General features: G+C 41.5%; 2 protein-coding genes across 4 annotated transcripts in view; one reads left to right on the top strand and one right to left on the bottom strand.

Moving 5' to 3' along the window:
- Positions 1–6,689, top strand: part of PDE7A (phosphodiesterase 7A) — a 134,304-nt gene extending 127,615 nt beyond the window's left edge. For all 3 annotated transcript variants that reach the window (XM_021717026.1, XM_008066885.2, XM_021717025.1), the window contains one exon: positions 4,881–6,689. In XM_021717026.1, the coding sequence (XP_021572701.1) occupies positions 4,881–5,086 (206 nt within the window). In that variant the 3' untranslated portion in view covers positions 5,087–6,689. The remainder of the gene's footprint in view (positions 1–4,880) is intronic.
- A 569-nt stretch (positions 6,690–7,258) lies between these two features.
- MTFR1 (mitochondrial fission regulator 1) overlaps positions 7,259–11,399 on the bottom strand; it is a 57,963-nt gene continuing 53,822 nt past the window's right edge. The window contains exons 6-8 of the mRNA XM_008066884.2: positions 10,862–11,108; positions 10,123–10,291; positions 7,259–8,596 (exon numbers count right to left, since the gene is read on the bottom strand). Coding sequence (XP_008065075.1) covers positions 8,528–8,596; positions 10,123–10,291; positions 10,862–11,108 — 485 coding nt within the window. The 3' untranslated portion in view covers positions 7,259–8,527. The remainder of the gene's footprint in view (positions 8,597–10,122; positions 10,292–10,861; positions 11,109–11,399) is intronic.

The following is an 11,399-nucleotide window of genomic DNA, read 5'->3' as shown; positions in this document are numbered from 1 at the left end:
CTCCACCTCAGCCTTCCGAGTAGCTGGAACTACAGGCATGCGCTACCACGCCCGACTGATTTTTTGATTTATTGTAGAGATGAGGTCTTGCTGCCCAGGCGGGTCTCGAACCCGCGGGCTCAGGCAATCCACTCACCTCAGCCTCCCAAAGGCGGGGGATTACAGGCTGAGCCACCGAGCCTGGCTTCTAGGCTGCTATTTAAAAGTAGATTGGTAGCCCACTGCTCCTGATCATGATGTGAAGACCAGCTTCCATTGCTGCCTTCTTATCTAGCACTGCCTGTTGATTAAATCTGACTCTCCAGTGTCCTGTACAGGCCTCTTGTCATCCAGCTTGAGTTCTCTTCAGTCAGCTTCCTCCCACTTCCCTCTCACTTTCATACAAGCACCTTGGGATACTTGAGTGTTTCCTAAATCCATGTTGCTCCTCCAGTCTCTGCACCTTGCTTGTCCTTTCCATCTGCCTAATAGACTTCTTTTTCTGGAAGACCCAGCTCAAATGTCACTTCTTGAGAAGCAGCCCTCCACTCTCTTCAGGCAGTCAGTCACCTCTTCCAGACTACAAAGCACTGATTTGTCTCTCTCATAGTCTTGCCTCGCCCACCTGGAAGCAAGCAGGAGGCATTTGAGAACTATTTGCAGAGTGAAGTAATGTCCATAATAGAAAGTGTTAGAAATGTTCTGTGATTGATGCACGTGCAGTTTGTTGCAGGAAAGCACAGGAAGCACTGACAAGGATTTAGTGGACTGGGGTTTAGGGAGTAGAGGGGGAGGTAACTCAACACGGAATTGAAGGAGGAGTGTAATTTCTGTAGCTGTGTTGAGTAGGGCCTTTGAGGATTAGATTGAACACAGTGAAGTGTGTACCCAAACTTCAGAAAGATAAGATTTCTAGAAAGTCAGAAGATAGCACAGTACTGTGACATAATACTCTGAAAGGAGGACTGTGCTGTGGGATCAGAAATTCAAAAGTGTCGTCTCACATTGTAAGTGCAAAGGATCCTCATGTGGAAGAAAACGGGCAGTGACTGATTTGACTGCAGAGGGAGAGGTAGAGAAATGAAGAGCATGCAGAAGAGTATGGCCCAGACTTCAGAAGTGTGCAAGTGTGCCAAATCTCTGAGCGCTCAGGTTGGCCAGGATTGCCGAGGGTAGCCAGACACTGTTCTTTTTCTCTTTTTTTTTAAATTGGAGTCTCACTCTGTCACCCAGGCTGGTGTGCAGTAGCACACTCACAGCCACCACAGCCTCTACCTGCTGGGCTCAGGCGATCCTTCCCCCTCAGCCTTCCAAGTAGCTGGAACTACAGGCGTGCACTACCATGCCCAGTTAATTTTTTGGATTTATTGTAGAGACAAGGTCTCTGTATATTGCCCAGGCTTGTCTCGAACCCTTTGGACTCAGGGATTACAGGCTTGAGCTACTGTGTCCAGCCAGGACACTTTTCTTTGGGAGGATAGTAAGACATTTGAGTCTCAAGTAGAATAATCTTCAAAAATAATCTTCAAATGCAGAAGAATAGATGAAAAATGGGCAAAAGAGTATTAAATCGAAGGTAGGTAAACAGGTAGTTACTTTAAATAAATTTTTCTTGTCTGAGGAAATGAGCTAACTTGCAAATGAGGTTTTAAAATGTTTAATTTTTAGGCCAGGTGTGGTGGCTCACGCCTGAAATCCTAGCACTTTGGGAGGCTGCAGTGGGAGGATCGCTTTGAGGCCAGGAGTTTCCTGCCTGGTCAACACTGTGAGATTCCATCTCTACAAAAATTTTTAAAAATTAGAGCTGGGCATGGTGGCGTGCTTGTAGTCCTAACTATCTGGAAAGCTGAGGTGGGAAGATCAGTTTAGCCCAGGAGTTCAAAGTTACAGTGAGCTATGATCATGCCACAACACTCCAACCTGGGCCACAGAACAAGACCTTGTCCCTAAAAAAATAAACAATTAAATTTTTGTAAGGAAACAGGCTAGAACCCTTTGACCATTCATCTCAAACTATCAATCTGGTAACTGCTGGACAGATCTAGAAGGGACTGTCGGAGGGATAGGGATAAATAATCATGAACGCGGACATCTATTGACTCATCATAGCTCATAGCAACCTGAGGAGGCAAGCACTTGAGTATTCCCCTTTTCAGATAATTAGCCCACTTCACAGTTAGCAGGTGTTTGTGTGGGCTTCAAGTCCAGGTCTTTTTGACATCAAATCCCAGCATCTTAAAAACTGCCCAGTATAGAATCATTAAGTACAAGTCATTTAACTAATACAGTCCCTTCTTTGATAGGAATACTAATTTTGTTAAACAAGAAAATATCATGTCCTGGATAGGAGAAAGCATTTGACAAAGCATCTTCTGAAACCGGTGAAGATAAGTAGAGACTTGTGGGGCTAGTACAATTAAGTGGATTTACAAACGGTTTAACAACTGTGCTTGAGTGCTAATTAATAGAATCCTGCCCTTTGAGAGAGAGACTGTTTCATTGCTCTAGCCTGTTTATTTTTATCAGGTACCTAAGACCTAAAAGAAATTTCAGGGTTACATAGAGCCAGAAGTGATAGCTAATTCGTTGAATGTTAGAGGCAAGATCCCCAAAGATCCCAACCAGTTGGAACAATTGGAGGAATGAAATAGGATGAATCATGTAAAACCTGATAATAAGGTTCTGAGTACAAAACGAAGGTGCTTAATGACTTAACCATGGCATGTAGGAAAGACAGGGTTTTGGGTGGCTGGCTCTGCATGGCACGGTGGTGTGAGGACGGCTGTCAAAAAGCTGCTGTGTTCTTTCACCGTAATGACACTTTTCTACGTTATCTCCTCACCAGAACCCAAGCTCCTCGAGGGCAGGGATCTTGTCTTACTTATGGCGGCATCCCCAGCCATCCTAGCACAGTGCCTGGCACATAGTAGGTTCTTGGTAAATATGTGTGGAGGGAAGGCATCAATGAAAGCAAGCAAGCTTTATTGCAGATTGCAGATATAATTACTATTTCAGATACCATGTACAAAAAATTCAACCATTTGAGTTGGAGTCTCACTCAGTTGCCCAGAATGGAGTGCAGTGGCTGCTCCCGGCCACCGCAGCCTCGACCTGCTGGGTTCCGGAGATCCTTCCGCCTCAGCCTTCCAAGTAGCTGGAACTACAGATGCGTGCTACCATGCCTGGCTAATTTTTTTTTATTAATTGTAGAGATGAGGTCTCTCAAGTGGGTCTCGAACCCGCGGGCTCACGCAATTCACTCACCTCGGCCTCCCAAAGCACGGGATTATAGGCTGAGCCACCAAGCCCGGCAATAGATCAAAATCTGAGTAAGATTTTATTTCTTCCCACTATATGATTTTGATAAGCTTTTTTTTTTTTTTTTTTTTGAGATAAGGTCTCACTATGTTGCGGAGGCGGATCTCAAGCTGTTCTCTTACCTTGGCTTCCCAAAGTGCTAGAATTACAGGCATGAGCCACCAACCCATCCCAGTAAACTGCTTTATAGGGGACTTCTTTTAACCTTGTATAAGATACTATTTAAAGGCTGGGCACAAGCTGGACATGGTGGCTCACACCTATAATTCCAGCACTTTGCGAGGTGGAGTTGAGAGGATTGCCTCAGTCCAGGGGTTTGAGACCAGCCTGAGCAATTTGGTAAGAACTTGTCTCTCAATAAATAAATAATGTTTTAAAAAATTAGCTGGGTATGTTGGTGTATGTCTGTGGTTCCAGCTACTTGGAAGGCCAAAGTGGAAGGATCACCTGAGCCTAGCAGATTGAGGCTGCGATGGCTGTGAGTATGCCACTGCACTCCAGCCCGGATGACAGAATGAAACTTCTACTCAAAAATAAAATAAAAATAAAGGCTGGGCATAGTGGCTCATGCCTGTAATCCCAGCACTTTTAGGAGGCCAAGGCAGGAGGACTGCTTGAGGCCAGGAGTTCAAGGCCAGCCTGGGCAACATAGTGAGGCCTACTTATTAAATATAAAATAAAATTTAAAAATTAGCCAGGCATGGTGGCACATGCCTATAGTCCTAGTTACTCAGAGGCTGAACCAGGAGGATCACTTGGGCCCAGGAGTTTGAGGCTGTGATGAGCCATGATCATACCATTGCACTCCAGCCTGGGCAACAGATTTGAGACCTTGACTCAAAAAATATATATATAAAAATAAAAATAATTAAATCAGATATACTATGCAGTGAGTGCTATTAAACAGAAAGACGCACACAATCCTGAAAATGCTCATTTTCCTTTTCTGACTGCAATTTAAAAAGTTAAAGGAGATTATATGAATTGTGTATAAAATCGGTTTCTAGTACACAATGGGTGTTTAATACATTTTTTAAAATTAACGTCATCTGTTATTTTTAAACTGAATTATTCTTACCATGAGTTTTGGCTTTATGAATTCTTAAGTAAAATGACCAGTTGTAGTCATGACCAGGTGTGAAGATTTCCACCCTTGAGGGGATGAAGCAGTAAACTGCCTCCTTCCGGTTCAGACCGTGTCCCCCACAGTGCTGGGGGAGACCCCTCCTTAGCCTCCAGTTGTCACATTAGAACTATCCCTCGAATTGTGTCATGCCCTAGTGTCCTCAGAGAAGGTGATGGTCACTGCATGTCTGCTTAAGTAGAAGAAAGTAGTGCAGGTGAGAGGAATATCCAGAAAAGTTCACTTTTACTTGAGGTTCCACTGAGTTACTTGAAAAATCAATTCAGAGATCTGTAAAGTATACACATACACCTCCCCATACACACACACACACACACACACACACACTAGGGTCTTGTGAAAAATAACATTTAGGTAATATAAGGACTTTGAGAAGGTTAACACTGTATAGATGTAAAGTTTCGGCACATATATTAATAACTTTTTTTCTTTTCTGAAGGTTTTATGACTTACCTAGTGGAGCCTTTATTTACGGAATGGGCCAGATTTTCCAATACAAGACTATCCCAGACAATGCTTGGACACGTAGGGCTGAATAAAGCCAGCTGGAAGGGACTGCAGAGAGAACAGTCCAGCAGTGAGGATGCCAATGCTGCATTTGAGTTGAACTCACAGTTCATACCTCAGGAAAATCGGTTATCATAACCCCCAGAACCAGAGGACAAACTGCCTCCCAGAGGTTTTTAGAAATGTGAAATAGGGTCTTGAGGTGAGAGAACTTACTCTTGACTGCCAAGGTTCCCGAGTGAACGATGCCAGCCAGCATTACTTATTTCCAGGATTTCCTCTGTTGGATCATTGGAACCTACTTTTTAATTATAAGACCTGAACATATAGCAATATGAATTTGGCTTTCGTGTGAAACCTTGAACATGCAAAGCCTAGCAGGAGGAAATTCAGAAGTAGTAACAGGAAATTTTGAGGAGTGCCACGAGTTTTTCAAAGCATCTGTTCTTCAAACCATGAAACTTGAACTGAATCGTCCAGCAGCAGTCTCTTGGAATTTAACCAGCCTGATGCAACAATGTGTATCTTGTACCTTCCACTAAGTTCTCTGAAAAAAGGAAATGTGAAGTGCCCCTCTGCTGCCTCTGGCAAGACTCAATGTTTACAAATCAACTCTGAAAATATTGGTTCTAAATTGCCTTGGAGCATGATTGTGAAGGAACCACTAAAAAATTTTAAGATCAAACCTTAGACTGCAGCTCTTTCCCCCCTGGTTTGCCTTTTTTTCTTCTTTGGATGCCACCAAAGCCTCCCATTTGCTATAGTTTTACTTTGTGCACTGGAAACTAAGCATTTATCATAGAGTACCGCCAGGCTTTCACTCCAGTGCTGTTTGGCAGTGCAATTTATTTTTAACTATTAGTTTTTAATTTGGGGTGGGAGGGGAAGAACACCAATGTCCTAGCTGTATTATGATTCTGCAGTGAAGACATTGCATGTTGTTTTCACTACTGTACACTTGACCTGCACATGCAAGAAAAAGATGGAATGTTTAAAACACCATAATCAGCTCAGGGTATTTGCCAATCTGAAATAAAGTGGGATGGGGAAGTGTGTCCTTCAGATCAAGGGTACTAAAGTCCCTTTTGCTGCAGTGAGTGAGAGGTATGCTGTGTGTGAATGTGTGGATGTGCGTTTGCGTGCATGTTTGTGCATGTATGACTGTGCATGTGTTATGTTTATCCATGTGGGAAAACATTTGAAATGTAAGCTTTTATTTATTTTAGAATGTGACATAACGAGCAGCCACACTTGGGGGAGGGGAAGGTAGGTAAGCTGTAACAGATTGCTCCAGTTGCCTTAAACTATGCACAAAGCTAAGTGACCAAACTTCTTGTTTTGATTTGAAAAAAGTGCATTGTTTTCTTGTCCCTCCCTTTGATGAAATGTTACCCTTTGATGGGCTTTTTGATGTGAACAGATGTTTTCTAGGACAAAATATAAGGACTAATTTTAAACTTAAAACATTCCACTTTTGTAATTTGTTTTAAATTGTTTTATGTATAGTAAGCACAACTGTAATCTAGTTTTAAGAGAAACCGGTGCTTTCTTTTAGTTCATTTGTATTTCCCGTTACTGTAAAAGACTGTTTATTAATTATGTTTACAGTTTGTTGCAACAGCCATTTTCTTGGGAGAAAGCTTGAGTGTAAAGCCATTTGTAAACGGCTTTGCCATACTCATTTTAATATGTGCCTGTTGCTGTTAACTTTTGATGAATAAAAACCTATCTTTTCACATGTTATCTTTGATATTTATCTTATAACTCAATCCCCTGCAAGTCACAAAGCTAAATTACAGAGCAATCAAAAGTAAACCCTTGGCTCCTGCATTCACTCATCGGATGTTTCCTTAGTCAGAGCTCATCTACTGTCTGCACCGGATGTGGGAGCAAGCTGAAGCCCGCTGAGGGTTTGCTCAGAGTCCGACTAACACAGGGCAGATGTCAGCTTTGAGCCAGGCCTTTTGACTCCATAGCCTTTTGTTCTCACAATTGGGAACAACTGCATAAGACATCAGCAGCTCTTATGAGTACTAAAACACTGGTTGCACTTATTTGTCATTGGCCTTTTTAAAGTAGTAAGAAATGGCCACTTACTTCTACTAGACTGGTATCAGTGTAAGAAAGGTACCCTCTGCCTCTCCTCTAGCTTTCCAGGTCCAATTCATTAGAAGGGATTTAGTGCAGACTTCGGTCAACATATTGTCGTTGTCTGTATGGAAGAGGGATGATGTCCAATAGAAATGGAATGCAAGCTACATATGTAATCTTCAGGTTTCTAGTAGCCACATTAAAAAAAAAATACCATAATTTTAATAACATTATATTTATTCCAAAATAGTCTGTCATTTCAAAATGTCGATGTAAGTTATTATTGAGATGTTTTACATTCTTTTTTTGGTACTAAGTCTTTGAAATCTGATATGCATTATATACTTAACAGATATTTCAATCCAGACTAGTCACATTTCAGGGCTCAATATCCACATGTGGCTAGTGGCTACCATATTGGACACTGTGGGTCCGAGGGGAGCAGAGTTGGGTGTTACCTCGGGAAGGTCAACTTGTCACTCATAGGAGTAGCATCACCTCTCCAGATATGATGTGTCCCAAGAGTCTGATAAGGATTCGTAAAAGCTCACAGACCCAGTTTGTCAGCACATAGAGAGTGGAACTACCTCATGGCAAACTTACATTAACCAAACTCCCAATAATAGCTATCTTTTTCAAACAAGTGTCAATATTTTTACAATGAGAAATATAACTATCAATTATTCTCTCCCTTTAGACAACTCTTCCTGGGAAACCAAGTTATGATCAGCTGGTTACTTGGTTCCTATGCTCAGCATAGGGCTTGTGTAAATTAGGGATCAATAAATGTTTGTTGAACAAATTAATTTGGAATTAATGTGTTCCTTTTTTAGCTATCATATTATTAAGAGAAATTATATTGAAACTAGTCTGTCTATACTGAAGTCACGTGACCATCAACCAGTTCCTACTCAAATCCCAGCTCCCAGAAAATGTGAGAGAGAATCTAAGATGCAAGTTGTGCTCAAGGCAAGAAGATTCCAATGGCAAATATTTCACTCCAACAACTTATGTTATGCCAGCTGTTCCATCAATGAATACTAAATGATCACTGGAAACGAAGATAAAACTACCCTCATTGCCATCATTTATTACTAATTTTTACATCAACTGTTTTATACCCAAATAGATGCATATAAAACATTTGTACAGATAAATTAGTGTTAAGAATTTAAAATGTGCAGTAATATCCACAAATGTTCTATGTTCTGAAATCTGTATGTTTTTAAGACTGGAAACCTGAACACCCTGGCTGCACATTAAAAACATGTCAGAATACACGTATGTGATAAAGAGCTCCCAAACTGACTATCTCATAAAAGCAAGATCAGACTTACATGCTTTCATTAATCCTCTAATTAGGCTAAAAAGGAGACCACTGAATATTAAAGTTTGGTATTTCCTAAGTAGTGTTGATTCCTACTAGCCAAACTTAGCCCTCACAAACCAACAGCAAAACCAGGATAGTCTTTTGCAGCTCATTGTCTGTTAGGCGTTTGATACATTTTCAATTAAAGCCTTCATTTTTCCTGTTGTCTTCAACATGTGTGGCCCAAACTAAAAAAGAAACAAAAAGCATAAATAATGATATTGGTTCAAATAACAGTAATGATATGCCCCCTACCTAACCTAATCTTGGATCAGAAGGCTGCATGTTCTATTCTGCATGAGAAACCAAACAGCTGTTGGTTATTAAAACTTTACAGCCGGGTGTGGTGGCTCATACCTGTAATACCAACACTTTGGGAGGCAGAGGTGAGAGGATTGCCTGAGCCCAGGGGTTCATGACTAGTCTGGGCAACTTGGAGAGACTTAATCTCTACAATAAATAAATTAAAAATTAGCCGGGCATGGTGACTTGTGCCTGTAGCTCCAGCTACTTGGAAGGCTGAGGCAGAAGGATGGCCTGAGCCCAGCAGGCCGAGGCTGCAGTAGCCGTGAGAATGCCACTGCACTCCAACCTGGGCGACAGTGAGACTCCTCAGAACAAAACAAAACAAAAAAAGCTTTGTAAATAGCAGGGTGGTTAAAAAAAAAAAAATTGCAGGGTGTTATAACGGCATAACATAATGAAAGGCAAAGAGATAGCCAAATTGCTTCCTAGACAAAACTACAATCATTTTGACAATACTCTAGTTTTGTCCAACTTTACATCTCTGAGTAAAGGGAAAGAGTAGTTTCCAATGTGTAAAGACTTTAAAATGTGCTAGAATTTCTGAGATATCTACCTCTTTGAAATTGATAAGCATATATATCCCCCATGATAGTAATGTTCATAAAGGGAATGTATAAATTAGTATTTGAAAGCTTCCATGAAATATACTAGTCTCTACCTATGACATGATACACATCCTTCAAGGCCCACGTCAAATCTCACCCTCTTCAGAAAACACAGGGTACACTGAGAAAATGATCTGCTTTACTCTTAACTTCTGTATCACAAAGTACAGACTGCCTGTTATATTGAATTCCACTTCATTATGCTGAAGAAAAAATACAACTCTGCACAGAAAATTTAACATTGGGGCTGGGCGTGATGGCTCACACCTATAATCCCAGCACTTTGGGAGGTGGAGACAGAGGACTGCCTGATTCCAGAGGTTTGAGATCAGCCTGGGCAACTTGGTAAAACTTCATCTCTACAATAAATCAAAAAATTAGCTGGGTATGGTGGCACATGCTTGTAATTTCAGCTACCTGGAAGGCTGAGGCGGAAGGATCACCTGAGCCCAGCAGGTCGAGGCTGCAGTGGCCGTAAGTGAGATTCCGACTAAAAAAAAAACAACAAAAAAAACCATTGGGATTGCTGAGCAGTGAGCTCAGGGGTTAACTTTTGCTTTCTTCTTTTTGGTCCTCTGCAAACTTCATATTTCCAAATGCACAACTATTACTTTTATGGCCAGAAAAATAAAAATATAAATGCTAAATGAAGATGTTATCCTTTTCCCAGCTAGCTGCAATGCAAGTAGGAACTAAATCCTTTGAGTCTTGCAGAGGATATGGCTGAATGACTGGCAAAATACAGGTACTCAGCAATGGGTGAACTCCCACTTAACAGGCACGAAACCTGGGCTAATACTCACCAACACTGTCTCTGAGGTAGCCTCTGATTCAGACTTTGGAACTCCTTTTTCAACTTCATCTTGGCTATCACTTCGATATCGATAAGCAAATTTCTTTTTCAGAGCCTCTGCTATGAGGGCAGCGGGGTCAGTAGCATCCACTGGCTTGGGCTTTACATCTTGCTCTGACCTTAAGTGAACAGAAACTCAGGGTCAAGTGAATATGCTGACCTCTGGGGAAGTGTTCTGACAGCTGCTGACCTGACAGCACCACCCTAGCATCACAGCCACTCCACAGACCTCGTAATTACTGCCAGCAGTGAGGTGGAAGCTTAGAGTTAAGGCTCCACATAAGAGCACACCAGAGGCCAAAAAAGAGCCACTGACTACACCGACAGAACACTGACTGTGCTCTCCTTCAGGACAATTAGGATGCCATCTTCCCTGAGTGTCTAGTGGCTATCCTAGTGGGCACACAGCATACCTTTACTGAATGAATGCATGAGCAATCACAGTCAAGACGTGAAAGGGCTGATATTTAAATGAAATGGGAAAACTAAAAACACCACCCTGAAACTATTAGTTTATTTTACGAATCCTTAGCTACTGTGTATTAAAACCACTGGGACCCATCTTTTGTTAAACTAAAAACTATTCATGGTGGTCATGTTATAAAATCAAATTTCTCAAGAAGCCTGGTATTTTGGTTTTACAAGACAGAAAAATGGAGATTTAAGAAGGAAGTTAAATGTATCCTCACCTCTTTACTGATCGAAGTTTTACACTGTTCATATCTTTAAGGATCTCTAGCATATTTGGCATGTCAGGCTTCTTTGGATTGTTCTTAACCAAAGTCTTTCCAGCACTGGCTTTTTTCTCTCTCCGTTCTTTAATCAGATCAATAGCAGATATACTTTGGTGAAGCCCTGGTGGAGGGGGAGGCAGGGGTGGTGGGGGAGGCGGAGGGGGTGATGGTGTAGGAACGGATGTGGCAGAGTTGAAGTCACCTGTAGAAATACGGAAAAATAAACTTAATTCTGATGGTATTAGGCAAAGAAAATATCCGTATTTAAAAGCAAAATTATGTTTAGGATTTGTGTCCCTAGAAATAATATCTTTGAAAAAAAATCTGTTATGTAAGGAGAAAGGCAATTTCAGATACTTCATGAGAAATGCTTGAATCTTAGCCACTATCCTTCTTTTTTGTTTTTTGGTTTTTTTTTTGAGTTGGAGTCTCACTCTGTCAACCCAGACTGGAGTGCAGTGGCCGCTCCCGGCCACCGCAGCCTCGACCTGCT

Source organism: Carlito syrichta, unplaced genomic scaffold, assembly GCF_000164805.1.
Source record: "Carlito syrichta isolate Samal-C Ts95f unplaced genomic scaffold, Tarsius_syrichta-2.0.1 Scaffold309186, whole genome shotgun sequence".
NCBI classification, from domain to species: Eukaryota; Metazoa; Chordata; class Mammalia; order Primates; family Tarsiidae; genus Carlito; species Carlito syrichta.
Note: the sequence above shows the minus strand (reverse complement) of the source record. Positions and strands in the feature narration are given on the sequence as shown.